General features: G+C 47.5%; 1 protein-coding gene across 5 annotated transcripts in view; it reads right to left on the bottom strand.

The window, feature by feature from the left end:
* Dys (Dystrophin) overlaps positions 1-27,279 on the bottom strand; it is a 517,227-nt gene that overhangs the window by 423,302 nt on the left and 66,646 nt on the right. Inside the window, exon 1 of one of the 5 annotated variants that reach the window (XM_084587911.1) lies at positions 23,587-25,024. The exons of the other annotated variants lie outside the window; for them this stretch is intronic. Within the exon in view, the coding sequence (XP_084444037.1) occupies positions 23,587-23,626 (40 nt within the window). The 5' untranslated portion in view covers positions 23,627-25,024. Of the gene's footprint in view, positions 1-23,586; positions 25,025-27,279 lie in introns of those variants that run through there. 5 annotated transcript variants of the gene reach the window in all.

Consider the following 27,279-nt stretch of genomic DNA (forward strand, 5'->3'; position numbering starts at 1 on the left):
TGACCGAGAAGCACCCGACTCGGTGCATCCATCCAGTCGTAAAATGAATCTCAATCGCCCGCGCTACGTGAGCTCGCCGCAGAGGACAAACAGACGGGGCAGTAGCAACGGCGTCGTGCCGAGTGGCATCCTTCATCTCGGCAGTCGTCTCGGTGTCGGGTGTAGAGCGTCTGTCTTCTGCGAACCCTTCCGTAGTCGAGAAAGAAACGAAGGCGGCGGCCTCAATCGGCGGGGGAGGAGAAACACCGCCCGCATGCAGGAGAGAAGAGTCTGCAACGGGCTCTCAGAATAAAGCTGATTTTTTTTTTTAACCAGCCTGTCCCTTTCCTTCCCTGTGCACAGAGCGGAACTAATTCAGATGGGTACTTTTGGAACAAACTATCAAATTTATGTATGCGGAAAAGTACACTTCCGAATGGCCTGGCTGCGCGCATGCGCTTTTCATTTATGTCGTAATGACAACCTTTCCCTACACATGGCGCTGCACAGTGAAGATGTCAACAGCTAGCTCACTTGACAAAAAGAAAGAAGCTTATAATAAAGTAAACGAGTAAATAAATAAGGCCTTCGTAGTGTGCTTATATATAGTACTGTGTCCTTTATAACCGCGTCCGCTATAGGTATGCACAGCTTGCGCCAAAATCCTGCAAGTCGTCGAACGTGGTTTTGGGGCTTACTTTGGTCATTGAGTCTTACTGTGAGTCCCACTTTGCACCGACAATTCCCTGAGAATACATCGACGTGAAGCGAAGGGAATTCGCTCGTCCTGACTAATCCCACGGGAACCTATCAGAGCGCCAGCAACACCTCCCACACTGTATAGCGAGTCGATTGTGGTGCATATTTTATTGCGAAAGCAATACTATACGCAAGGTCTAGGCCCGTCGCGTAGTCCGTGGCCGCAGTCACGAATGACCTTGAACAGCTTTGAAGAAGACGAAGAAGAACGCTCGGTACCACCCACAGCTAATGCTATCACTCCATATTCGGTTCAGCAGCGTTGAACCCTTCTCATTTTTTTGACAACGGATGCATATCTCTGTGCTCAGTACCATTTTCCATAGGGTTAACGACGTTACGCTTTACCATCAAACAGGAAGCATAACGGCAACAAGTTTAAACTTGTTGCCGTTATGCTTAAGGTATACGTCACTGCTGTACGGTATACGTCACTGCTGTATCCAGACGTTATCGAACTGCTTTAAAGCAGTTCGATAACGTCTGAATACAGCAGTGACGTATACCGTGGAAAAGGTTGCGAATGAATGTTCAGACATCTGCGGGTAGCAAATATCTGACCAGTTACCCAACCAGTTAATCAGTTTTTGGAGCACAATACAAACTTCTAAGCCAACTGGCCGCCACAAGAAAGGGTACAAGACGAGCGCTTGCCCATAATTTCCATGTTGTCGGATACGCGTAAATTTTCACATTTTACCAGGGGACAGTAACCTTGACTTCAACGTCACCCACTTAGACAAAGTGACTGCGTTAAGGCAACAAGACCATCTTTTGTTCGCTATTTTGGCGCATTCGCAATCACAGTTGCTAACGCGTACCTTTTGAAACGAATAAACTCATAACGACCTCGGTTTTTCGATGGCGGTTAAGTTACGGAACACCCCGCGCTGAATAGCGTATGGAAGGACCCCAGCAAATGTGAAGAAAAAAAAAAAAAAAAAAAAAACGTCAGCACCCCACGTTCCCATGCAATAAAAGATGCGGAATGCTGCTGCCGCGGTCACGTATCTGCAAATCTCAGCTACACACGTACTTTTGAGCCGGAAGAAAGAAGCCGAGAAACGAGGCGACTTCCGGTGCAATGTCTGCCGCAAGTCTCAAGGTGCACTCAACCAACTTGCAGTAATGTCATGCGTCGAAGCACAGCTACGTTACAACATCATTGTCTTGGGTCTACCGACCATGACGCACTGATCACATATATAGATGAATGCACAATGGAAGTGAAATACTAGACGTGCATGGAAGTTCGAAGCGTAGCGTTCTGTTTGTTCTTTTTTAGCGGTACAATTAGAAAGGCATGCGAACTATCTACTTGGAAGCAGCACGACAAGGCGCTTCTGATATTTTAGGTCATGACTAAATCCCGGCCAACATCTGATATCCCTTCAGTGCTGAAAGCTCCCAGCAAACATAGAAATGCCTCGTTTCCGATGACAAGATCCAGGCCCCGAAACCAACGGCAATGATGGTTAAGACGCAATCGCGCGAGCACGGTAACGGCGCGTTACGACAACATGTGCGAGACGACACGTACAAACAGCCATACCACAGAAATGGCGCGTTCGGAGACAACGCGTATATTTCATTTCTATTTTACCTTATTATCCATGTCATACCACAATGCGTGACTCAAGATAGGAAAGACATCTGAGGCGTGCAGTGCAATGTTCGTTGAGGCTGTTAAGAAGAAAACCGCCCTGAGAGTAAAAATGATGCGGACCGACGGACTAACGCAGCCTCTCAAAGCACTGCAGCGCAGCCGGCTTATAAAAGAACAGCCCAAGCACATATATCTGCGAGTTTTTGCCTCCATCGTTGCCGCAGCGTGTCCGTCCAGTGCTTCTCATCCGAAATGAGTGAGGAAATTTGACTCATGTGGCTACGACATATAATGCCTAACTGACGGCACTGTTTCACCTCGTTTCTAAGCAAAGTTCCACCAAATAGGGCCATCAAGCAATCTGAAAGAGAGGATCACTAACTCAGTCCTAACCTAAAATAAGGATCGGGAGAAATAAGGTACGAGGTAAAAGCAACAACTACAGCCGGTTGGAAAGCGTTGCAATTCGAATAAGTTTCTTCAATATCGAAACGCTACAAGAAAAACATGGAACCTGCTAAACGCCCCCTTGAATGACTCTGATAAAGCGCGACGATAGGTTTTACCAAACATATGTTCCCTAAACTTATGAAATAAGTTTAACAAACATTTAGTTGACTATGTCACGCGATTACAGCATCGAAACTACAGGAAACTAATAATAACGATGTTCACTCTACTAGCATATATCGCCGGTTTATCGAAATGAAAACAATTCGCGTATCTCAGAGCTGCCAATCGCGGACGAAATCAGACGCGGGGACAATCTGCATAGCTTTGACCGGCTGAAATGAGCATTATTACATCATAAAGAAAACACTGAAAGCCGCTAAGATTCATGAAAACGAGTATCACGAAACTTCTGCACGAAAATAGGGCGCGGAATACTACTATACCGACCAGCCGCAGTTGCTCGAAATATAAGGGGAAAAAAAAACACACACATATAAGCATGCATTCTTTTTGCACTAAGTGTGCTTTATCAGATGCTTACTTAGCAGTATGATAATCCCATTGGAAATTTTAGGTGTAGTGGTGTGCGAATGCTCGAAATTTTCTAATAGCGAATCGAATGTTCCCCTGTTCGATAATGAATCAAGTAGTGTATCTTGAAAATTATTAGAAACGGATAGAATATGTGCTGAACTTTCTGAATATTTTCGAGAAACTATCGCGAGGTTCAAATAAGGCCCACCGATAGTATCTTTTGTTTTCGATGAATTTTTGAAAAACGAGGCCCTCATAGACGCAGTGTACCATCCTGGAACAATCAGTAAACTTTCGACGAACGGTTTAGCGCCGCTACGCGGTCCATTCATATATAGCGGAGTTCGTAATGGGCATAGATTACAGCCAAACGACGCTACAGGGCTCAGGCAAGCTCTGCAAACTTTGCCTTGATTCCCAATCTCAGAGGTGATGGCTAAATGAGGTACTTCCTCTTCCTCCTCTTCATATTTAGCTGTTGCCCGTCTCATGCCCTGATGTGTGGCTCGAGTTTAATCTCTTTAGTTGTTAATGGAGTGTGGTTATTTTTTTCATGCGTATAGCTTGACACCCATTTAACTAACACACTGAATTCGTGTTGAGAACCATTAGTGATATTGCTGTCGGCCTATTGCTTGTTTTGTACGAATATTCGCAAAAAAAAAGTAGCGAATGTTAGTAAAGAGGTCTGCGTGGTACAGATTCGCGAAAAAATATTTACTAGTTTTTTTCTTTTTTTTTTCCACGAAACTGCTAGCCTCAAGGATAGACCTTTGTTCATTATTGTACGCTGCGAGATACTGTTGCCATTTGCAACATTTACGATGGCAGATAAGATGGTGCACTTAGAACACGAGATATGTTCGTAACAACAAAAATTCTTCGCGTAATAAAAACGAAGAAGTGGTGAGATGCAAGACGCGTCAGTGCGCGCACGCACTGCACCCAGAACTGACGCACGAACAGGTGTGTGTGTGCGGCTACGTTCTGTTGGATTACCGGTTATGGAACAACACCGTGAACGCCGTTACTTCTTTTTCACTGAGAGAGAATAAAGAACGCGTTGCGACATAACTCTTATGTGGGTCGCTCTCGTCAGACGCCGCTCGACGCGTCCGCCCTCCCGCCGGCTGCCATGCTGACACCTACCGGCAATCGGATGCACTTTGCCTACACGTAAAGAGAGAGAGAGAGAGAGAGAGAGAGAGAGAGAGAGAGAGAGAGAGAGAGAGAGAGAGAGAGAATCAAATGCACGTGCGGTGAGAGAGACAGGAAGGAAGAGAAAAAAAGAAGAGGAATAGGGAAAACGATTGGGATAAGAAGTAGAGCCAAACACACAGCGTTTGAAAACTGACACGCCGAAATGCGAAGGTGCGACAGGCAAGAAAAAGAGGGTAAGCACAAGAACCTCGAGGAGACGGTATGAAATACCAGACAAAATAAAATGGCCGTCTCACCCTTTAAAAGCTTCGCAGTGGCATTGCCAATCGACCTATATATAGACCGCGAGGTTTGGCAAGCGCGCGTGATGTTTTGACAGCCGCGCAGGTCCAGGCACTGAGAAGGCTCAGCTTCCTTCGAAGCAGTGCAGCATATAGGGCGCGCACCCGAGGAGCAATTCCATCAAAGCGGCGCAGACGTTTCAGTATATAAAGCGCACACTTCAAGTGGACGCCGACAGCAAAGGGGGTCTCTGGGTGCATAGCCCTCAGTGCATTCCCTAATTGCAGACCAGGTCGCACAGCGAGGTCGATGCTGTAACTGCCGCTGCTTCTTCGGGTTGAAAGGCGTGACTTTGAGACGGACTCCTCCCAACGATGCAGATGGAAGGAATTAGATGCAAGTTTGAAGTCCTTTCCCATTTTAAACTCCCAAGTGCCAAACTGAAAGGTGCGGACTGAATCCACGAGATAAATGTTGTTGGCATGTTGCTCGTATTAGACTACAGGTCGGTTTATTGAAGCCGCTATAAAAAATAAAATAAAAGATAATAAAAAGAATAGTACAGCTGTCCGCTCAATAAGTACCATGATCGCTAGTGGCATATCCACTTTGAACTATAGTAGTCTTAGTTATGAATATAAGATAATACGGGCTCCTCAAACAAGCTTTTTGTGTTCCAGTGCTTTATCATGGCACAGGCTCAGTATATGGTGGACCGCTGAAACTCGGGAAATTCATTCAGTGCCTGTATATAGGTTGCATTAGTTTTCTTTCCCGTAGTTATAAAAATATGTGCGGACGGGGCTTGAGGTAAACTAGTTCAACGAGCGACCACTCATTGAAAACATTCGCTTAGGCAAGTACGTCTGCGCTCTGATAAAATCTTCTAAGGGTCCTTACGCCCTCGAGCGAATATTCCAATATAGTGGTCAAAGCATCTCAATAAATTATGTGATTCATAATAACAGACGATTCACGGCGAACGGCACCCCAGCCGCAACCCCGCTTAAAGTTCCTCAATGAACACCCCACACCTCCAGCCTCCGCAACCTTCCCTTGCAGGAAGGACAAATGGGTCACTCTTGGAGGGGGCGAGAGAAGTCTCACTTAAACCTAGTGCACTTTCTTCGGGGGGTCTGCAGGGGTAGTTAATAGCGTATTAACTAAAATTATATTCTTCTAAAATTCTAACTACATCCTCCACAACTGATAAATGTACCAGGCTCATTGATGTTTAGTGTAAGCTTAGCGACGTTTTTTTTTATTTTTTTTTATCTACCTCTCGAATAACAGCTACCGAGCAGGTGTCCTCGCTGAACGCATCGAACACAATGACCGGACGTTCAATGAACGTTCTCAGGGATGGCATGCAACAACATCCCACCGGTTTTCTGTTTGAAGCTAGTTTGCGTGTTCTCATATTATTCGTTCTTCTTTCACCCTGCGGAGTCGCGATAACGGCTTCATACTTCATTTTGCCGGCCGCCGATTTCAAACTGAAGCGTCTCCTTTTCGTACTTTTTTTTTTTTTTTTTAGTGGGGGCTGCTCCACTCACTGACACGCCAATTTGTCAGTGCTGACAGTCAGCGATTCACCGAGTGAGGATGAAGTCTATGCAAACCTCCACACTGTGTTGGACACTCTTTGTTTGCCATCAAGTTCCGTGTTTTCCCTAAAGCGTCATGCCTCAGACAGTCTTGGTTCGCTGTTGCATATTGATGGGAAGAGTGGAACGCATTGCGCACGATCGAAACAGAGTATAGCGTGTCTTTCTCTTCCTTTGTACCAGCTTTCAGTCACCAATCGTCTGACTTCCTGCATGTTAATGTAAGGCAGATCGATTGCTCCCCATTAGCAATTAAAGTTTTCCTTTCGTAAATATACGACCGCTTCTGAGTGGTGACGGCAAAATGATGGCGTGCAACTGGAAACAGATTCATACGCCGACTGCCTTTAACTTGACGCTATGTTTCTGTTTCAGGTTTCAGGTCGCGTGGTCTTCTTTTTTTTTTTTTTTTTTTTTCAGAACAAGTCGATGAGTGCGTTTTGCCTTCTGCAGCGCACTAATATGGATCTTTTTTTTTTTTTATTATTCCACCACATACAATCCTACAATTCCTTTCTTTTAGCCCCACTCCATTTTTTAATGAACAGCGAAATAAAGCTTGTGGCATGCAATGCTCGATTTTAAATTTATATCGCGTCTTTTGCGGCCGCGGCAATGCGGGACGGCACACCTTGGCAAGAGGGTGACGACGGGAGACGATGTGAACAGAAGAGAGGTGGGGATATATGCGAACATATTAAAAATGGGCCAAATACGAGCCATCAGTCGAGACCTGGGCCGGCTTGCACGATAAAGTCCGAGCTAAGTCCAGACTTAAACAGTGTCTTTAGCAAGACCAGACTTCTTTAAGACTGCTCGGGTTCCGAACGCTTCGGTTCGGCTCGTGTTCACCAGAGTGGCTTCCCTGAACGCCCTCAGCAACCATATGGGGCATTTTACCTCGTGACGCAATCTTAAGCCGCAAAAATCAATGGCACGGATTTTACGCAGCGCAAGAATGACGGAATGTTTACATCTTACAGCGAGGACAGGGTCAGCGCATCCCTGTATTTCTCTAATTTTTCTACTGAGGTAACTGGCGTCCTTGTGTCTTAACCAAGACGGCACTAGAGTCGTAATCGTGCAAGCGACTTATTCAAGTCAGGGCTGAAGCCCAGTCTCTACTCCAGTCTTAAGCGGCCATGCTAGTAGCCTATCCTTTAGACTCAGTTAAGTCTGGACTTGGCTAAGACAGTCTTAAGATCGTTTCGTGCAAACGGGCCCTGGTTCGCATAAGAAACGAATGGACTTTATCATGGTGATCACGTGGGCCACTTGGTGTGAATCAAGATATTGAACCAGGAAAGACACGAGAACACAAGGAAAAGGAATGCACATGTCCAGCACTGTCCTGCATAGTTCTTTTCCTTGCGTTCCTGTGTCTTTGCCAGTGAAATAAGCTTGAAGCAAATGGGCACCCGAACCACCCGAAGCACCCAGCGCAGGACCCAACGACGACCAGCCGTTGAAACCCACAAAGGAAGCGGCCAACATTAAATGACCTTTAGCGCACGCAGAAGGTATCGAATCGCTAAGTATGCAGTCAGAACTTTCGGTCTCATGACGGGAACGCAGCAATAGTGTCATTAAAGATCTCAGGGCGGAGGTAGGCATGAAGTCATAAGGTTCTCACGATAAAGACGTGTCGGAAACTCCACAGCGGCATTAAGGGCACAGCCGCTACGAATAGAAAATAATAACTGCCACTCTCTTCTTTTCACTCTTTCACTGGCTAATGCATGAGCTGCACGGGGGGGGGGGGGGGGGACCTGGACTGCGTCATATGTTCCCCGTCCAATAAAAAAGAGCGCCTCGGCGTGTTTGCGCGTTCCCGCGCAAGGCCCGTTTAATTTACTCTAATCCCCGGCGCCCGATAAGCGCCCTGTGCGCCCGTGGCAGGCAGCCCCGGCTTCAAGCGGGCGTCTGTTATGGGAGGCAGCTAGAAGCTCAACGCTCGCATCAAAACTCTGCGCCGGGCACAAGAGAGCGATCCCTTTGTTCGTGCGCGCGCCGGCTGGATAAACAAACGAGCGAGAGAAAACAAATCGGTGGTGCGATATGCGTCGGCGCAGCAGAGACGAGTTTGATTTTCCCCAGCTCGAGTTCAACGTACTACACAGCGGTGCTGGCTCAGGCAAATTATAGTTTAACCCGTGGTCCTTGCGCCTAACCTAACTCATCGGACTTTCTTCTTTCTTTCTTTCTTTCTTCTTTCTTTCTTTCTTTCTTTCTTTCTTTCTTTCTTTCTTTCTTTCTTTCTTTCTTTCTTTCTTTCTTTCTTTCTTTCTTTCTTTCTTTCTTTCTTTCTTCTTTCTTTCTTTCTTCTTTCTTTCTTTCTTTCTTTCTTTCTTTCTTTCTTTCTTTCTTTCTTTCTTTCTTTCTTTCTTTCTTTCTTTCTTTAAAATAAGCTGGGGAGCGTTCGCCACCGAGTGCAGTACCTGAATGCTAATTCCAATTTGGTTCCGTGAAGAGGAGTTGATGGGTCGATTCCGATCGGCACGCGGTGGAGAGAGAGAGAGAGAGAGAGAGAGAGAGAGAGGAGAGAGAGAGAGATAGAGAGAGAGAGAGAGAGAGAGAGAGAGAGAGAGAGAGAGAGAAATGCTCCTTTGTTGAGATTTCCGTGCAAGTGGTAGCATTGATCCAGCGCCGAAATTAAGCCGCCGGTGCTATATTCTCACTTCATATACCATAACACACATACCACATACAGCCGTGTGCGTCTGCGTCTGCGCATTTTTGGGGCAGAACAAGTGCGTTCGTTACGTCCGACATGCCCCCTCCCCCCTTGAACAGCCCCTGTTCATGTGCACCAACAAGAATACACACTACCGAACGTGAGCACGACAAAGCACATCAGTGGGTAAAGGCAGTCACGCTTGACCAACAGCAAACACGCCACGGAGGCAGCGAGAAGTCTGTATGCCTGGTACAGAACGCGTACGCGGGAAAGTAAACTGGCGTCAAAGTTTAACAAAACGCATCTTGGTCACGAACTACGCGTCAGTTCACAGAATTTATTAACGTGAGTTCGTTACAGGCGGTGTTCGTTTTGACAAGTGCGTGAGCTCCGCTCAGCTGCTGCATTCGTGGGACCTCATCACGCATGCGCACGGGGGTGCGGACGGCGTAGCGTTCTCGTCAAAGACGCTTACACGACACGGTGTCACGAGTTCTGTCTCATACACGTATGCAGGCTTACAATTTCGGCGTTATTTATTACATGAACGTTTTCTTGACAGCCGGCAGGTCAGAAAAAATATACTTAACAGAACAGTTAACCGCTTACTTTGAACCACGACAGAGGCTTTATTACGTAATAAATCCGGTCGTGCCTTAAGCTAATGCGTCTTGCCATCGGCGCCGTATTGAGTGGGTCGTCACATAGTTTCTTTCTCGTTGCGGCAACGCCAGCTTACACACATTCAATTTATTTGCATTCAATAATTCAATTCCTAACAAAAAGTAATCATCGTCCAATCCGCTTCCTTGGCAAAATAAGCATGCCGTCTGCATTCATAAGGGAAAGTTTACTTGTAGGTTTTCTCTCCAGTTAGGTCCACAGTTGTCTATTTTTCAAAATCTATCCTTCTATAGCATTGCGAAGGGCAGCGTGTACCATTCACAGACAGCTACAATTGATTTCGTTAAGCCGCGGTACACGAATGATGATTACGAATGTAATCTCACCCATCGTGAGCTCTTCGATAAAATGTGAGGCGCGGTAAGGGTGACTACTGACTATCTCCGCAGGACAGAAACGCCGAAGGCCAATATATTACGAATTTAAATGCTTATAACACGTTGGACCGACACGTACTCAGCACAGGAAAAGAAAAGAATAAATGTCGGTAGCGTATTTATAAATTATTTCGCGTGTAGTTGTGACGTGCCTTGTGAGAAGCCCGCCTCTATAAAACCGACTCGTTAGCTCTTCCCTCGCTACCAGAAAAGCACTTGCAATTACTCTAGCCACTGCACACACGTTCAGGAACATGAGCTGTGCCATATGAAGCCCCTAAGTGTTAATATTGTGAGCCTTCCATGATCTTCTTTTTTCATTTGCACATACCATCGTCATCATCCCGCGGAGCCGGCTCTGGCACGCGCCTGGTTTCGTGATCGGATTAAAACGCTAGACAAGGCATCGCTGGCCTTGCCGTCACGACCTTGCCGTCTCGATCTAGCCTTCTTTCACAATATGGTTTAGTTACACGGGTTTTTGTGCTCCCCTTGTGAAAACCTCATGTGTATCCGTGTTCACGCGCGCGGTATCTCCGAGTTCCGCACAACCTCTATCCCCTCACCCTTCAGGTAGATCACCTGGCTCATTCTCTCCAAAGCTCACTAAACCTCATTTGTGATGCGATGTCTTGTTCCGGACGCTTCACTGTCGTCTTTGATGTGCGTCGGCACTCAGATATAGCTATAGCCGAACGTTTTTTCATCGCCGCCGAAGACGAAAATGACAATTTTCAAGACGAATAAATTTTATTGTCATCAATCGATACGACCCGATTACACTGCGTGACAAACGTCCCCCCTCCCCCCCCCCCCCCTCATGTTTATTTTTATTAATTACGACTGCTTTGTGCTATAGCTGCAGCCAAATCTAACAAAGTTTCTTAGCTTGTCGCCTGGAATCACCCCTTGCGATTGTCGGACTTACGCTCTCTTTCCCTTGTTGGTCTCGATGCAGTGTTTAAATGTCGGCATCATTAAGCATAATTTTTCCATTACTGCGAGAAACAGTGAAAGGGCTTACGCCGTAATACTATCATCTTCGCCCCGAAGCACCATCTTTTGGGTCGCGAGAAAGCGGGGTATACTCGCATAGCCGAGAAAGATCGGCATGGGGGAAACTGGCTCGTACACCGGGAGAGGACCCCGAATTGCGGCCATTGCTGGGTTGCCTATCTGGGTGGGTCAGTGGTCGGGAACCCCAACAAATGTTCACTGGCGATAGGAGGCTGAGGACCGCACATTCGGCAGATAGCGAGTGTTCGCCCTCTGCGGAAGCCTGAAAAGGGGTTTGAGTTTATCATGATGAAATCCAAAACCTCAAGCTGTCCCCACTTCTTTCTCAGGTCCCACAACCCATATCCATAATCCGATTACATATTACCCTACAATCCGTTAAGGCTGTCTTTTTCAAGGGCTGATCAAAGGGGGTCTGGTTGGGCCCGCTCCCCAAGCTCCCTGGTTGCTTCTGTTGCGCCACATTTTTTCATGTTTTGCCTATTATACTTACAGCTCCATGGTTTAAGCGTGTAGTACGCAAGTTATACAGTTTTAGACTTTTTATTTTTCAGTATTTTAGGAGAACCCCCAAACAACCGAGCGCGTAACAAAAACTGTCAAAAGCAGTGACATTTGTTTGTAAGGCTGTCTCAGCATATATACCTGATTCAGAAAAAATCAATAAACGCCTAATAGATTTATTGATTGATTGGTTGACTGATTGATTGATTGATTGATTGATTGATTGATTGATTGATTGATTGATTGATTGATTGATTGATGTGATTGATTTTTTCAGGTTTGGTTCCCTTCAGTATATACGGAGTCAGGAGAAAGCAAAAAGGAAACCCTTGATCCTCTTCTGAGGTCCGTCAGTGAGAGCCCTGCAGTAGGAGATACGACAGCGAAGATTGACAGATGTTCATTAAGGGGTGGGCAGCAGCAGCAGTGGACGATGCGTGAGCACAGAGTGTCATTGAGCACGCCGCATCTGCACTTGGAGGGACAAATGTTCGCAGCGTATACAGCCGCAGCAGGAAACGCAATCGAAGAGCGCCCGAGCCAATCCGCAGCGTTGCGGCTGAGCTGTCACGCGAGCAGCGGAGACAGAACATTATTGCGTATCAGGGCCCGAGCGCGCCGATCGATCGCGGTACTCGAGTCGACATGCACGTCCATCTGTCGCACCCAAGGTACGACTTGACTAGTGCACAGGAACGTCGTACAGTTACTCGTGTCAGGTATAATTAGAATGAATGGACGAAGTAAACATGTATCGGTCTTAATAATTAGCGCGAATGTATTAAATGTATTTGCAGTGTATCTAGATCCTATCTAATGTAATTTACTGCAATGCAACGATATCTTCTAAAATTTTAATGCACAGGTCTGTTCGCTTGTATATATATTTGCTCGTTTACACGCTAGAGATAAGAGCAGTTCAGCTATGCACGGAAAACGCATGAGCCCTAACTGGGAAGAAATATGTAAGGAAATTTTATATTTCCCCAAATGCAGTGTGCCAGGTACTTATACTGTGTGCTCTTGTTGGGTATTTACATCAAGCATGAATCTCAAATTTATGGCTGCAATGTTGATAGAAGCAAGATGCCCAATTGCCAATAAAGTTACTTGTTAGATTACGAACTACTGATTAAAAAAAAAAAAAACGTTTTAACATCGCACTCCGCTTTCACTGCCAATATTTCATCATCCTTGGATCCAACGACGTGCATTGAAATGAAATTACAAACAGTCTCGCTTCGCTAAATAATTCGGCCTCTCGACGCAAATTCATTCCTCTGAACGAACAAATGATGCCGTCGCACAGACCAACAAGCACGGAACAATAACTATACGAGGCCGAGGCCGGCATTTGCATAACCAAACCTCGATAGAAGCATACCAGCATACCAAGAGGTTTTCAGTAAAGGTCTTAGTGGTTTTTAGTCAATACGAAGACACAGCAACCGCTGCTGAGAACAGCTGAGAACAGTCGAATGTGTCAGAATGTGTGCCGGAAGCCACAAGTCGGCGTACGTCGTTGCAACCAATATTCGAAAAAGGAAATATTTGCTGCAAACCGCGCTTGACGACATCCCGTATTCTCAGCATATATACTTTGCTGCTCCTAATGTTGCTTTTATTCCAATACGACTGAAATTGAAAATAAATTTCAGGCAATAAAAGTCTTGAACTATGAATCTCGGTAAAGTAAGGAGAGCGTCTGAAGGAATTCGTAGGCGAAGATTAGAATAATATAATTTCGAGTTTGAGTGGAACTTATCTTTAGGGGACGCTCTAGATTTGCATTAAGACTACATGCGATATCACCTTTAATACCGACTTTTTCCTTCGTTGTTCCGGTCACGTTGAGCACCTGACCCCCTGCTTTCATCCCACCTCCGCAGGCAGACATCCCACAATGAGGAAAATAAATAAAAGACATGCACTCACGCTGTTCGGGGATAGTCTGCAGCGTCCCGAAGAAGGGCGGCAACACGAGCGGACCCAGACGCGAGCCGTGGGGCCCCGGCCGACCGAGGATGACGCCTTCGTGAATGGGTCAGCATTCCACGCGACTTGCCGCATCCAAAAGCTGCACCCACGCTCGGGACTATTCGAATGTTCTTTCCCGCACACTTTTGAACGGGCGACGCGTCGGAAAACGAATAAAGAACGTAGAAAAAAGGCCCTACAAAGTCAACGACCGGGTTCCCCGTCTCGGGCACCGCCGGCGTGAACGAGAGGCAGGCCGTACACAGCCGTCTCGCAATACGCCCCCCTGAGAGCCGCGGTCGACGTGGGTCGCGTGGCCAAACAGCCGCCGGATCCGATGTCGAGGTCCCGGATCGAAAGCGCGCTGCGGGCTTCGGTCCCGGCGGCGCCTTGCCAAACCGTGCAGGCTTCGTGATTGGCTCGGCCCGTGGAGGCAAGCAAACTTCCGATTACCACAACAACGAAACAGCCAGAAAAGGTATAGTGTATGGGCCCAGAAAGATCCACCGATATCCACGGATCCGTGGTGCCTCTTGGGGAGTTTTACCAAAACCGTTACCGTGGTGCAGTGGTAAGACGCCCGACTACTGTGCCTGAGTTCCCGGGTTCGAACCCGACCTCGGCGGCTGCGTTTCGATGGAGGCGAAACGAAGTGGCGTCCGTGTGCTGTGCGACGTCAGCGCACGTTAAAGATCCCCAGGTGGTCGAAATTACTCCGTAGCCCTCCACTACGGCTCCTCTTTCTCTCTTTCCACTTTCATTCCCCCCTTCCTCCCTTCCCTTACGGCGCGGTTCGGGTGTCCACAGAGCAAGTGTGACCAGTTACTGCGCCTTTCCCCTTCCTGTGAACCAATTTATTTTAGCATCGCGCGCTGCCCACGCACATTACACGCAAAGCGCCAGCTCCGTACGGGCTCATGGAGTCCGATAGAGGTTAATCAGAACTTTCTACTAACTATACCTGTAGCTGTTACATTACCCCTTTCATTCGGCTTATCTTATTTCTCTTCGTGGTGGCATCCAGTGCCATTTCATCCAAGCGTACCCGGAACCGAACATTCGCGCTAGGCATACCCTTTTAAGAGCTGTTTCTACGCTTCAGCCTCCCAGCTCACCGCAACTTCGATCTAGCATTCCTCACCTTCCCTGACACAGTTACATTGCTCTCCTTACAAACTAGTGAATATGATTTCTACACGCTCGTGGTAAGTGGCACACGTAGCACATTGCAAGCATCCTTTGATGTCTTGCGACCAAAGGCTGCATTAGAAGACGACTCGGTCTCGCTTTATATGACTAGAAGGGCATTTGTTCTTTTAGTGCGCTAGGACTAAGTCCTTCTCTCGCATTTTGCTTCTGTCTCTCCGCTCTTCTTCACGAGCATGCCTAGGGCAGGTGGTATAGTTGGCAGATGACATAGTCGGGCCGTGATTGGGCGGTGGTTTGTGTGACGTCACGGTGGTTTGTGTGACGTTATTGGGAACATTTGTTACGGCCGAATTGGAAAAGCTGCCAACTTGGGCAGCACTTGTAAAATGATAATAAAAGCCGAGTTAGGCGAGCCCACTCCTTAGACCATGCAATGAAACTCGAGCTTGGTTAAACCACAGCTATATGCGTAATCTATGTCGGGTGCTCTTTTACGTACGCTAACTACGATGTAAGTACGCTAATGATTATGTGCGAACCGAAACTGAAGTGCTATTTCACTTAATTTGCATCTGGCCGAAGCATGCTACAACACCCTTTTCTTTTTCATCTATATACAGCCGCTTTGAGGGTGGGGAAGATTTGGACGTTAGGAGGGGTAAGACCTGGCTGAGCATTGCAAAGGAACCGAAGACACGAGGAAGCCGTGTTATTTTCGTATACGGTAGACACCGTCTTGCTCAAACCAAGGGGATGTGAGGGAAGATTTTCCGCCTCCCCTCCCCCCTGATAATCTATCCTCAGTCCTGCTAATCGCTCAGCCTGCATCTAGATCACAATAAAAAGTACTCTAACCTCAATTTGCATTTTATCACTGCAGCCGCCTCACGCGGTCATTACCCGAAATTCTTTGAAAAATTGAATGTCATACGAAAGGGCTAAATAAAGCCGACAATGGAACAATTAAATTATTGAGAAAATAATTTTCCGAGCCGTTGGTTATCCGATTTCCTTATGAAAGATAGACATGTCCCCGTGCAGTGGTCATTAGAGTACCCCCGCAGTCGATGCAGGGAGACAAGCCTTACACACCGCAGTGATAAATACTATGAAACGAGACCAGCACGTAGTGTGCCACATAGAATAAAAGTAAATGTGCTCCCGGTCACCTTCATGGTTTGTTCCAGTCCGTCGCATTTCTCGACATTAAAAATTTCCGCTTCCGGAGGACACGGGCCATACCAGCAAGGTCGAAGTACGACTGAAGACAGCGCGTTCCGAAAAGTTCAATTCAATTCAATTCAATTTATTTAGCATTTATTCCTGCACAGAAATAAATGCAAGGATAGAAAAAAAAAACTGCTTCACGAGCAGCTTGACGACGGTTGTTCCCCCGTTTTCTGGAATGAGTTAATGAACGCCAGTCTTAGTCATGAAAGTCTTCCTCCAATTCTTCGTTTTGATTTAGAACGTAAGGTCCTTACGCAACGAACCCCATGTTCATGGTTTGAACTTTTATCTTTGATCCCAGCCAGAACGGTAAGTCTCAGAGGAAAGCTAGGAGCTGCATGAACCATTATTCAGAACGGCGCCCAGTAGCCAGTACATGCTTCAAATACGGGCACAAGCGCTTCATTCACTGCATATGCAAAATCACCAATCGTACCTTCTGGCAGTTTACCATTGCCATCATTTGGACTTTACAGAGAGAAAGCTAGCCTAAAGTAATATGTATCTCATTGGCGGAAATACAGATTATTCATATCAGGCTTTATTCAGCTTTGTCCCTGCGATAATAGAAGAGCTTAACTGTAACCAATGATACTGTTAAAAAACGTGAGTGGATCGTAGCGACAAGTTTCTCTACGCCTGTCACCAGAGCATTCAGACGCAGACGAGATCGATGCTCGTCGAGAGTATAGGGCCACCATATCCCCCCCTCCAACCCTCTCCACCGTAATAAAGAGGTTTTTCGTTGAAAAATAAAAAAATAAAAAAAACCTCAGTCATTTTTTTTTTTTTGACAATAAACGCATTGTGCAAATGGGATACCACTGAAGCTGACACAGTACAATCCCAGTCAGGTTTTGCGAACTGGCGCAGTCGAAGAGCACGAAAACCGCCTTCGTGGAATGCAGTCGACAAGCACGCATCAAACGAATAGTAGAACATTACTAAAAAAATAATAATAATAAGAAGAAGAAACATATTAATGACAGCATAAAATTCGGCGTTGAAGCTTTACTACCACTAGATTGACTTGACTTGATTCACTTGAACGGTTGCTTGGCGGTCTAGTTGGTTCATATCTAACTTGTATTACAGCGCGAACCTCAAGAAGGGACGACGACAGACAGAGTGAAAAGAGCGCTGTTTTTTTTTTTTCAACTGTTTATTATTCTGGTATGCCACGCATTTATACGCATTTGAAGCTTCAGCAGGAAAGATCAGGAAAAGCAATCAGCATGAAAGGCACAGGCGATAGGACAAGGCCCTAATCACCATCGATCCAGAAATTTCAGCTCTTTCTTGGTTAGTGCGACTGATGGCATGCTTACACACCTTTCCTCTGCACGATCAATGTTCACCGCCTCAATTATCTCCCTGATACACTGATCATTGTGTCGAGCAACGATTGTGCTTTTTTGGAACTCGGGCACGCAAGGTTTTCTGCGGCGACGTGTAGACTCATCGCCACAATTACGACAGTGCATGCTAAGATGGCCCTGGTCACCATCATTTACATTCCTGTTGTGTTCTTTCAATCTGGTATTAATACACCTGCCGGTTTGTCCAATGTATTCGCGTCCGCAGGACAACGGAACGCGATATACAACACTTTCGTCGCAAGTGACAAACTGATTCTGGTGTCTAATCATGCACGATTTTTTTCTTTTTGCTATAGCACGGGTTCGTTTTCTTGCATAGAACTGATAGTTTGAGTGGGGCCGAAAACACAACGTCAACGCCTGCGCGCTTTCCAATCTTCTTCAGGTTGTGAGAAGTCTGGTGGAAGTCTGGTGGAGAAGCGCTCTTTTCACTCTGTCTGTCGTCGTCCCTTCTTGTGGTTCGCGCTGTAATACAAGTAAGGTTGATTCACTCGACGTTTTTTGATTCCGCCAGTACAACTAGAGGGAGGTTAGCAGAAATAAGTAGCGCAGTACTGCTATACGTCAGGTCAGTACACAGCCGAGCAGACGTCGACATGGTTCTTATCGTGCACTGATCTTAACCCAGTGAAACGAATGCGACTCAGCGGCGCAGGGGCGCGTACCTGTTGTTGTTGTGGCTGTAGGAAGAAGGAAAAGAAAATGCACGGACCTGCTACTGGCTCTGTAGTCAAGCCGCCTCCGCTGCCTGCTTGATTGATCTATAGGAAGGGAAGGCGCGGTAACTGCCTCACTTGTTTTCTGTGGACACCTCAACCACGCCGTAACGGAAGGGAGGAAGGTGGGAATGAAAGTGGAAAGAGAGAAAGAGGAGCCGTAGTGGAGGGCTACGGAGTAATTTCGACCACCTGGGGATCTTTAACGTGCGCTGACATCGCACAGCACACGACGCCTCTTCGTTTCGCCTCCATCAAACTCCGCTGCCTCTTGCGGACAGAAGAGAGAAAGTAGAGAAGGAAGAAAAGAAGAGCGAGAGAGAGACGCGAGCCGCAACAGCCGTCGTCCACCACCTAAGTGGTGGCGGGTGCAATGACGGCCTACAACAGATAAAAATTCGGTGGCTGGCCAGCCCCCGCCGCAAGCGGCGTTGACCTACCGTCCCAGCCCCGTAGTGCCAGGAACAGCCACTCTTCCCGGGCGCGTGTCTGACTCAAGACCCAAGGTTCAGATGTTCGACCCTCCACTGCTTGCCAATATGCGCCTGTGACGCATTGAAGCCATTCTGCAGCGCCACAAGCGCTAACGACTTCTCGACTTGCTGTGGGAAAGAGCAAGGATGGAGAGAGCGAAGCCTGCCGTCTGCGTTCTCGGCCTATATAAAAAAGAAAGGAGCTTTCTACCACTCCACAGATATCAGTGGCATTTGCCACTGATACTGTGATTTGCCACTGTGCCACTGATTTTCCACTGATACGCTAAGCCGAAGCTTAGCTCTACGTTTTTATTGAATCCTATGCTGCAACACGACCAGTTTCGATTTTTCAGTCATGCCGACGCCAGGTTTTTCGCCGAACGGAAACTTTTACACTCGCGGGATAAAAGCTTGAAGTTGATCCTGCGACAACTATATGTTGCTCTCAATGTTTATTCAAAATGTATATGTGCCAAACGAAGTCACTACAAAACTAAAATGCTGATTCACAAACTGTTTCAATAACTCAATGCATACCTTGATTTTTCTAAAACTAATACAGAAATCATATGGAACACCAGATGCGAAGGCTTGCGCGAAGATAGCCACACGGAGCACATTACGTGTCTGTATTTTTCTCAGTAGTCCTCTTTTTCAGCGCTTTTCCGTCCATATCGATTATCTGAACAGGCGTTTAAATCATGCCAGCCTACTGGTGAGTATTAGTTTACCCAAACTTGTTATAATTAACTGCTACTATAATTAATGTCCCTGTTTAAATCTTTACTGGATGAAACAAAACGAACCTATGAGTAAGTAACTGCCACCCACGCCCTCTTCCTTACAACGGTCTCTAAACATCTGCTTTGATCATAAATCATTATCTGCATTTGTAAAAATAAAGGAGGGGGGAGATGGCCGGAGTCTTTTCCTACAAACCACGCGCGCTGTCTCGACGGAAGGCAAATATGAAAATAAAGAAAAGGGAGGGAGGGGGGAAGGGGGGGGGGGGACGCCCATAATGCTTTCACCGCGTTCCTAAACGGCCCATCGGCCTCAGCAGGAAGCGCCGGAGTCCGGCCGCAACGGGCTCTCGATGCATTATTTGTGTAACAACGTTTGTCTTGGCCGCCGGCCCAGCTTGCGGACCGCCGTGTTTTGGCCGAACAACAAACTATTAGCTATACGCCGACGACCGCTGGCGCCGCCCTATTGGGGGCAACAACAAGCAAAAAGCCCGGAGTTTGGTCGTCACATATACGTCGACTGCAGGCTGACCAAAGGAGCTACCGCTGCGGATTGCCTCGAATAAGAATTAAATTACCGTAGAACATAGTCAGTCACTGCTCTACGCATTCAAGTTCAAGTATATCTGAACTAGCTACACGTAGAAAAATAGTGCACCTCATGTTTCTTTATATGCTCCGTAAAAATAAGTTTAACTTAGACTCTACTCTGTATATCCGACCCCCAGGAAGATTATCAGCCCGTACAAATCATTCATTTGCCATTATGCATACACATCTAGAATTGACCTGTTTAAGTACTCGTTCCTTCCGAAAACCATTGTTGAATTTAATAACCTGATAACCCCCACATTTTTCATAATACCAGCTCAGCTGAGGCTTTCGAGAAAAAACGAACTGTATTTCTTGTGGTAATGACTTAGACTCTACTCTGTATATCCGACCCCCAGGAAGATTATCAGCCCGTACAAACCATTCATTTGCCATTATGCATACACACCTAGAATTGACCTGTTTAAGTACTCGTTCCTTCCGAAAACCATTGCTGAATTCAATAACCTGATCCCCCACATTTTTCATAATACCAGCTCAGCTGAGGCTTTCGAGAAAGAACTAGAATTGTATTTCTTGTAGGAATGTGCGTGCCTTTCTTGTGTATTTTCTATTTATTTCCCACTCTGTAACAGCCCGTAAGGGCTTACAGTAATGTAAATAAAAATAAATAAATAAATCAAATAAGAACATATGGTGCTCAGCGAACCTACGCCGCACTGGGAGGGTTAGAGGATAATTAAGACCATGTGGACTTTTCTTTCATTAACGCCTACTAAAATTGCGGAAACCAGGCTGTTTATACGACGATCGAACCGCACCAGAGTATAAAAAAAAAAGTTGCAGGATATTTTAACATCCTATGACAAGCGAGAATGATTCCCACATGGGCCGAATAGCGGGCTTCCTGGTAATAAAGGGAACAAAGTCTGAGCAGGCAGTTCGGGATTACTCTATGAGACATATGAGCGAAAAGCAGGTTTTTTTTTTCTCCTCAAAAATGTTTTGTCCTCCGCGTGTAGTATGCCAAAAGTCATTTTCAACTTCAGGAGACAAATAACCCAAAAGTTCGCCCTTTTTGTGCAAACTGGTTGCCTATTTCATTGGAAGGGCATATACAATCGATTAGCTCACACCATATTTGCTCTCGTGAACCAATTTATTGCAACGCTGTCTCGCGACCCCTGATACCGCGGTCGATGGAGAACGTATAAATTCTCATACCTCCAGGCATCTCAGGCGACAGATTCGTGAAACGGTGTCAAAAAAAAAATTAAAAGAAAAACATATTTCGTGAACCCGCATTCTACAAACTTTCATGGCCAACTAACAACTGCGGTCACGTGGGTCAGGTTCGACAAAGAGTTTCGCGATTCTTGTTTTCACATCCAATAGGACGTGCATTTCTCGAGTAAATTTAGCTCGGGTTAACCGAATTCCATTGCATCTGCTAATGTTTACGTTCACCCTTGTTACTGGCGTCTAATGCGTGAGGTGCATTTGGCGGTTCGTTTCCTACTTGATCACTTGCCTCTGAGTTCTCGTTTTCGTGGTGCCAAGGAGGCGTTTATATAGAAGGATTCATTTTTTTCCCCCTATATTTTTGTTTGCCGAATTATAATGTGCTACAAAGAGTATACATAAAAGACCTTTGTCACCATGTACAAATAATTTTTTTAAGCGACTCGGGCTATGAGAGACGCCGTGATGGAAGGCGCCGGTGCACTGACATCGCACAGCACACGGGCGCCTTGCTTTTCGCCTCTATTAAAAAGCGACTCCGCTGCCGGGATTCAATCCCGCATCCTAACCCCTAACCACTGCACCACCGTTTTTGTTTTCTTTACAGCCGGCTATCAATGCAGTTCATAAAACATGCCGGCAGCACTTCGGCTAGCTCATTAAAATCTTTTCAGTGACGCTAAATCACCAAGTACAGCCGTTCATTGAGGCGGATCTGGCAACGACTCGATGCACCTCTCGAATACAGACAACAGTTTCAATGTTCAATGAAGTGTTTCAATGAAGTGTGAATGCAATTTGAACATGCAAAGCCTGTTGTTTACGCCGTGCGCTGCATCACCGCCGCGGGGTATTTGTTAGAAGTGTTCTTCCTATTAGATTACACAACCTATGAAAAACAAGCGTGATGATGAGCCGACACTGCGAATCTGCAGTTTCTGAAAAATATCACCCCGGTACTGAGTTCGAACCGGGGTGGCACTCACTCTTAGTGATGTGCTCTTCATTGCCTCTTGTGTAGAGCGTTTGACCTGACGCTATTTTCTTAATAAATTGTACATAGTTCATGCACACCGAACATTGTTTTAATGTAATAAATACCATGTTGAAAACAGCGGCGAAGGCATTATGCTCTCGTGCAGTGGCCAGCGAAGCTTACTACTCGCGCCGCCGAGAGATACAAACCCAGCCGCAACACAGTTGCGGGCATATTTATGTTATTGCTTTCAAGGTCAGTGATTTCAGTCAGCCAAACAAAATAGTTTTGTAGCGAAAGCTACACTACACTACCCTTCCTCAGCATTTCGCCGATGCCTGAAAAAGCGCCAACTCGGGACTCTTCTTTCATGCAGGAGGGTGGCATTCGAATCAGCCTGCCATGATATTTGAAGTCACGTTACCCCTATGTCACGAAGGCACGTTCATATGGCTTAGTTAAAGTATACGCTATTGCGCAATGTCCTTAAAGGAGGAGTTTAAGTGTGAACTATAATTTTGAAGCGGAAGGTACACTGCGCTACCGAGCATTTAGCCGGTGCCTGAAAGAGCCTCCAGTTGCCTAGCAACCGGTTTCACCAACTCGGGCCTCTCCTTTCATGTGGGAGGGTGACGTTAGAACCAGCCTGCTATGACATTTGAATTTACGTTACCCCTATGCCACGCAGGTTTGTTCAAAACAGGCGTGAAAGTGGACTCTGCATAGAACGCCGGTGTAATTGGATGCATTCATCGGAACGTTGGTTGTGTTCTATGTAACGCTCGGTCGCTCGCAGCCAAAGCCTTCGCTCCGCACTCGGTTCAGCAGCGTTGAAACACTCCAATTTTTTGCGATGATATGGAAGCTTTACTGTACCAGCGCAAAAAACATTGTTGGTCTATTGTGAACGTTTCTGCTAAAACAGGACACTGAATGTCAGAAATACAAATAGCCTCGCGTTTCATGAAATGTGTACATTAAATGTCAATCTCCTTACCGGTAATATCGGTCAGAGAGCAGACTTAGCAGAAACAAAAAAAAAAAAAAAAGGAAGGCGAGTAAGAATCCAAGAAAGAAATAGGAACAGCAAAATAAAATGAATGAGCGCATACCCGACAAATGAGGGGAACTCTTTCACTGATTAAATGTTTTTACACTTTTCATAAACTATACCATTTAAACCATTTCCTTGAGTCGGGGCTTCCAGACATAGCGAATAATCTTTTCTCGTTATGATCATTATCAACCACATCAACTTACATTTCGTTATTTTGCAGCGACTGCAATCGCCTTCCCGCGTCCGGTACCTCCTTCACAGACACCAACTTATTACAAACGTTTTCTAACCTTGCTATATTTAGAATTCTGATGTTCCTATTGTTTGAATCCTGTCATCGCGAACTTTAGAAAGAAAAAAAAAAGATAAAACACTTGGTTTTTAACACGCGGTTAGAAACACGCCGCCCGCGACGCAGTGAAGTGCATGACGCTTTTTGAACTCACCCATTCTTCGTTTGATCTTCAACCAGGCAACCTTGGACATAGTCTGCGTCAGGTACGAGGGCACTCCGAAAGGGGCAGCATTCACGAAAAGTCGAATAAGAGAGAGAGAAAAAAAAAACGTAAACGGAATCACATTTATCCGCTTCCGGGCCCTTGAAAGGTGGTATATGCAAGGGACTGTGCTTTTTGCTAGGATGGATTCTGCTGTTCGCCCCCAACGCACCACACCGATTCACGCCCCCCGAAGACACCACGCGGACTCGTCGGTCACGCCCTCTACGCCTGGCAGAATCACTGCACAGAATTACTACAGACAAATTTTTCGCTCGTGGAGCATCCCTCCGGCCGCAGAGATCACGCCGGAACGATTTGCGCTGTCATGGGCTCACGGCGGTGTCGGGCACGCGTTCTCGCCTCACGATGGATTTCTCCTGCCTATCTCTCTCTCTCTCGCTCTCTCTTTGCACCTTCGAAGGCTTGAAATGACGCCCGAGAATCACTGCATATAACGAGCAAAGCGAAGGTGGTGTATGCACCCGTGACTTTTTTTACTTTTTTGCTTGTCCTCTTCCTTCGTTCCCTTCAGCGAGCGCCTTTGAAGAGCTCCAGGCACCGAAAGTATAAAATGAAATGCTCGACCGTCCGTGAAGTTTCTTCTCGTCTTCCTTCAGCTACGCACGTTGACTACAGCGATTAGGGCTCCATGCATCAAACATCCATCACAGCCGAGCGCGCACCGACGCAGGATGGCGAGGCTCCACGCGCTGGGTGGTGGTCGGAGCTTCCTCTTGAAAATTCAGGAGGGAGAGCAGGTTCATAGAAGATGAGGACGGCGTTTTCCGCGATACATACGGAAACACGTTCGATATCAGCTTGCGAACGCGTTCTCGTCGCATGAGCCGCTGAGACGACACCACCCAAGGGTCGTTTCTCTCTTCGGTGCTGTTATGTTGCGGAAAAGAGAGTCGGCTTTCGAAAAGTCGATACTTACTAAAATTTACTTCCGCTGTGTAAAAACAGCCGCTGCAACGACAAGTGCGCGTCAGCTAATGATCGATTGTCGATGATGTAGAGCTGTTTCTTTCGATGGAGTGAACACGTGCCTCAAAGCAATCTGGCGATAGCTCCGCTCGCCACACAAAGCTCCCTCAAAAATGCCGCGCGGAGAATCTACACACGAACGGAAAGTAAAAGCACTTTTCTCGGTCAGTTATTTTTATTGATAACGCCACGTCTCCGCCGTTTCGTGTATCCGAATCAGCAACATCGGCTCGCTGATACGACGAAAATCTCACCGCTTCATGAACTCGGAATAGCACAAATTCGAGAATGACCTGTCGATTGATTCTCTCTGGTCTTCGTCGTTCCGGCAGCAAAGCAAATACTAGAGGACTAACTAGCGCACAAACACGAGGACGATGGTAAGCATTTCACGTGGTGTCGACGCACCGGCAACTGCATACATCAACGCGCAGAAGAGAAGCACCGAAGAGCTGGCCGCGGCGCGACCGATGCCTTCCACACTGCACTACGATTCCCCTTGGATGACACAACACTGCGTAGCACTTCACAGGTAGAGGAGACCGCCTCTAATTCCGATGCCGTCCGTGAACACTGGGACGCGGCGATACACCACAGAGGCAATATAGATATGAGACAGCGTCGCTTATAAAAGCACGCCGGCGGAAACGGTCGTCACAGCTGGCGTTTCTAAGCCTCGGACGGAAAAGCGTGGTAGTGGCGGCAGAGCTCGGACCGCAGGTGTTCGGCAGCGCCGCCGCAAATGCTCGCAGACCGAGCGAGGCAGGCTCGCTCCTCCTGCTGCCGCGCCTTGAAGAATCGTCGCCGGCGCGCTGGATGAGCTTGATAGCTCGGGTCAGAGGAAAATAAAGAAGTACAAAACGGTGGAGCCCGCCTTTGATCGAGACACTTCTTCACGGACGGCTTCTCCTTGCTGGCCGCCGCTGCTCCAATTCTGTCCAGCGTAGACGCCTCGCGCACGAAGTTGTTCGCTCGTTGCCGTCACCGAAGACGTGGGACACACTCGCAACGCTGTTCCACGGCGTCTCCGTTGAGTCGTTGGCTGCGCAAGTCGACTCACCTCGTAGTTCGATGCCACGGTGCATTACGCGGTGCGCTTTACAGTGTATAAGTAAAGATAGGCCGCATTTAACGCGACACGGGCGGCCGCTCCTGTCTCAGTCGTGGTGTCAATGGGTCGAACACGGAAACACCGAGAAATGCATGCGCGTGTGAAGGGGACGATAACAGTTTTTTTTTGCCCCCTCCCTCCCGCAATAACCTTCGTCATCGACACCTAATTGCGCCTGAGAGACAAACCAAATGAAGAAGATAACATTGTTTGCGGGCGCTCTAATCAGCCTATACACGTTTTCCCGTTATCTCCCACGTTCGATATACGTATACGCACACCTTCGGCCGAACTTACGTTTTCGTAAAGCACCTAAGCGAAGCGCTTTCTCCTCATCAGACGCACGTGCTGACTGAATGAGAAATGATAAGGAAAACGGTAAACTGAGGCGGTGAAACCACGTTGCCCGACGCTCACTTCCTCAACAGGTACGACGCTGCGGACTCGCCGACAGTTCACATTCAGTTGTTCAAAGCGAGTGAAACAAGACTCGAGTCTGGGAATATCCCGCGCGACGGGGCGTCGTCGGCATCGAGGAAATCCACTCACTCATAAGGGCACGAGCGCGCGCGCGAGATGACAAGGGCACCGTAGCGCTCCTCCCTCGAGTCCAGCGAAGCGCGCACCTCCACCACCAAGCGGGATGCCCGGCGCGTCATGTGCCACGCGCGCTGAGGCACAAAGCGTATGCACCGTGAGCGCACAGGGGAGGCAGGGTCGCCCGAGCGGCAGCAGCCTCCGGGAAGCAGTCACGACGACGGCCGGGCGCGCTACAGAAGGCAGCGCCGACGCGCCCACAGCTAGCGGACAGGTTGCGAACTCACGGCGCCGGCGACCGGAACTGCGCCTGGAAGCACGCCGACGCTGCTGCCGTCGGACTCTTTGAGCGTGGGCCCCTTCAATCGCGAGCATCCCCTCCTCCTCTCCTCCCCCTCTTTTCGTACCTGCCTAACACCTGACCCCCCCCCCCCCCCCCCCCTAACTCATTCCCCGTTTCTGTGGGCCATCTCGCGACCACTGCGCTTTGGGCCACAAAAGAATGGGAAGCCAGCGTAGTGCCCGCGTCGCCAGGTCGCGTGGAGGATGCCGCGGCAATTCGCCGGGCCCCGCCGGACGGCCCAAGAAGGGGCAGCAGCACGATTCCGGTGGGCGCGCTTTATGTTTCTTTTGTTTCTACGCTGCCGGCGTGCAGCGATGGTTTTTCGCCTTCCCTCTGCTTGGTTCGCACAAGCGGTGACAAGGAAAAAAAAGGACACGTCTTCGCATAACGGTTCGATGCGCGCATTCGTACATGGTGCGGGCAGGCAACGATAGATCAAGATGGAACGTTTCAACCAGGAAGTCGGGAGGAAAAGAGCCCTGCACGTGTTTCCGTTGCGTGGAACGCCTTAGGCGGTTCCGCGGTGAGGAATAATTGCAAACAGGAGTGGCTGATTAATGGAAACGCGTGGGCCTCCCGCCGGAAACGCGGCGAGGCATCGTCGATACGGATCAATCCATTGCCATATACTGCAGGTTTTCTTTTGCGGTCGACTATAACC

This window comes from Amblyomma maculatum, chromosome 1 (assembly GCF_055883805.1).
Source record: "Amblyomma maculatum isolate TAMU_Amacu chromosome 1, ASM5588380v1, whole genome shotgun sequence".
Taxonomy (NCBI): Eukaryota; Metazoa; Arthropoda; class Arachnida; order Ixodida; family Ixodidae; genus Amblyomma; species Amblyomma maculatum.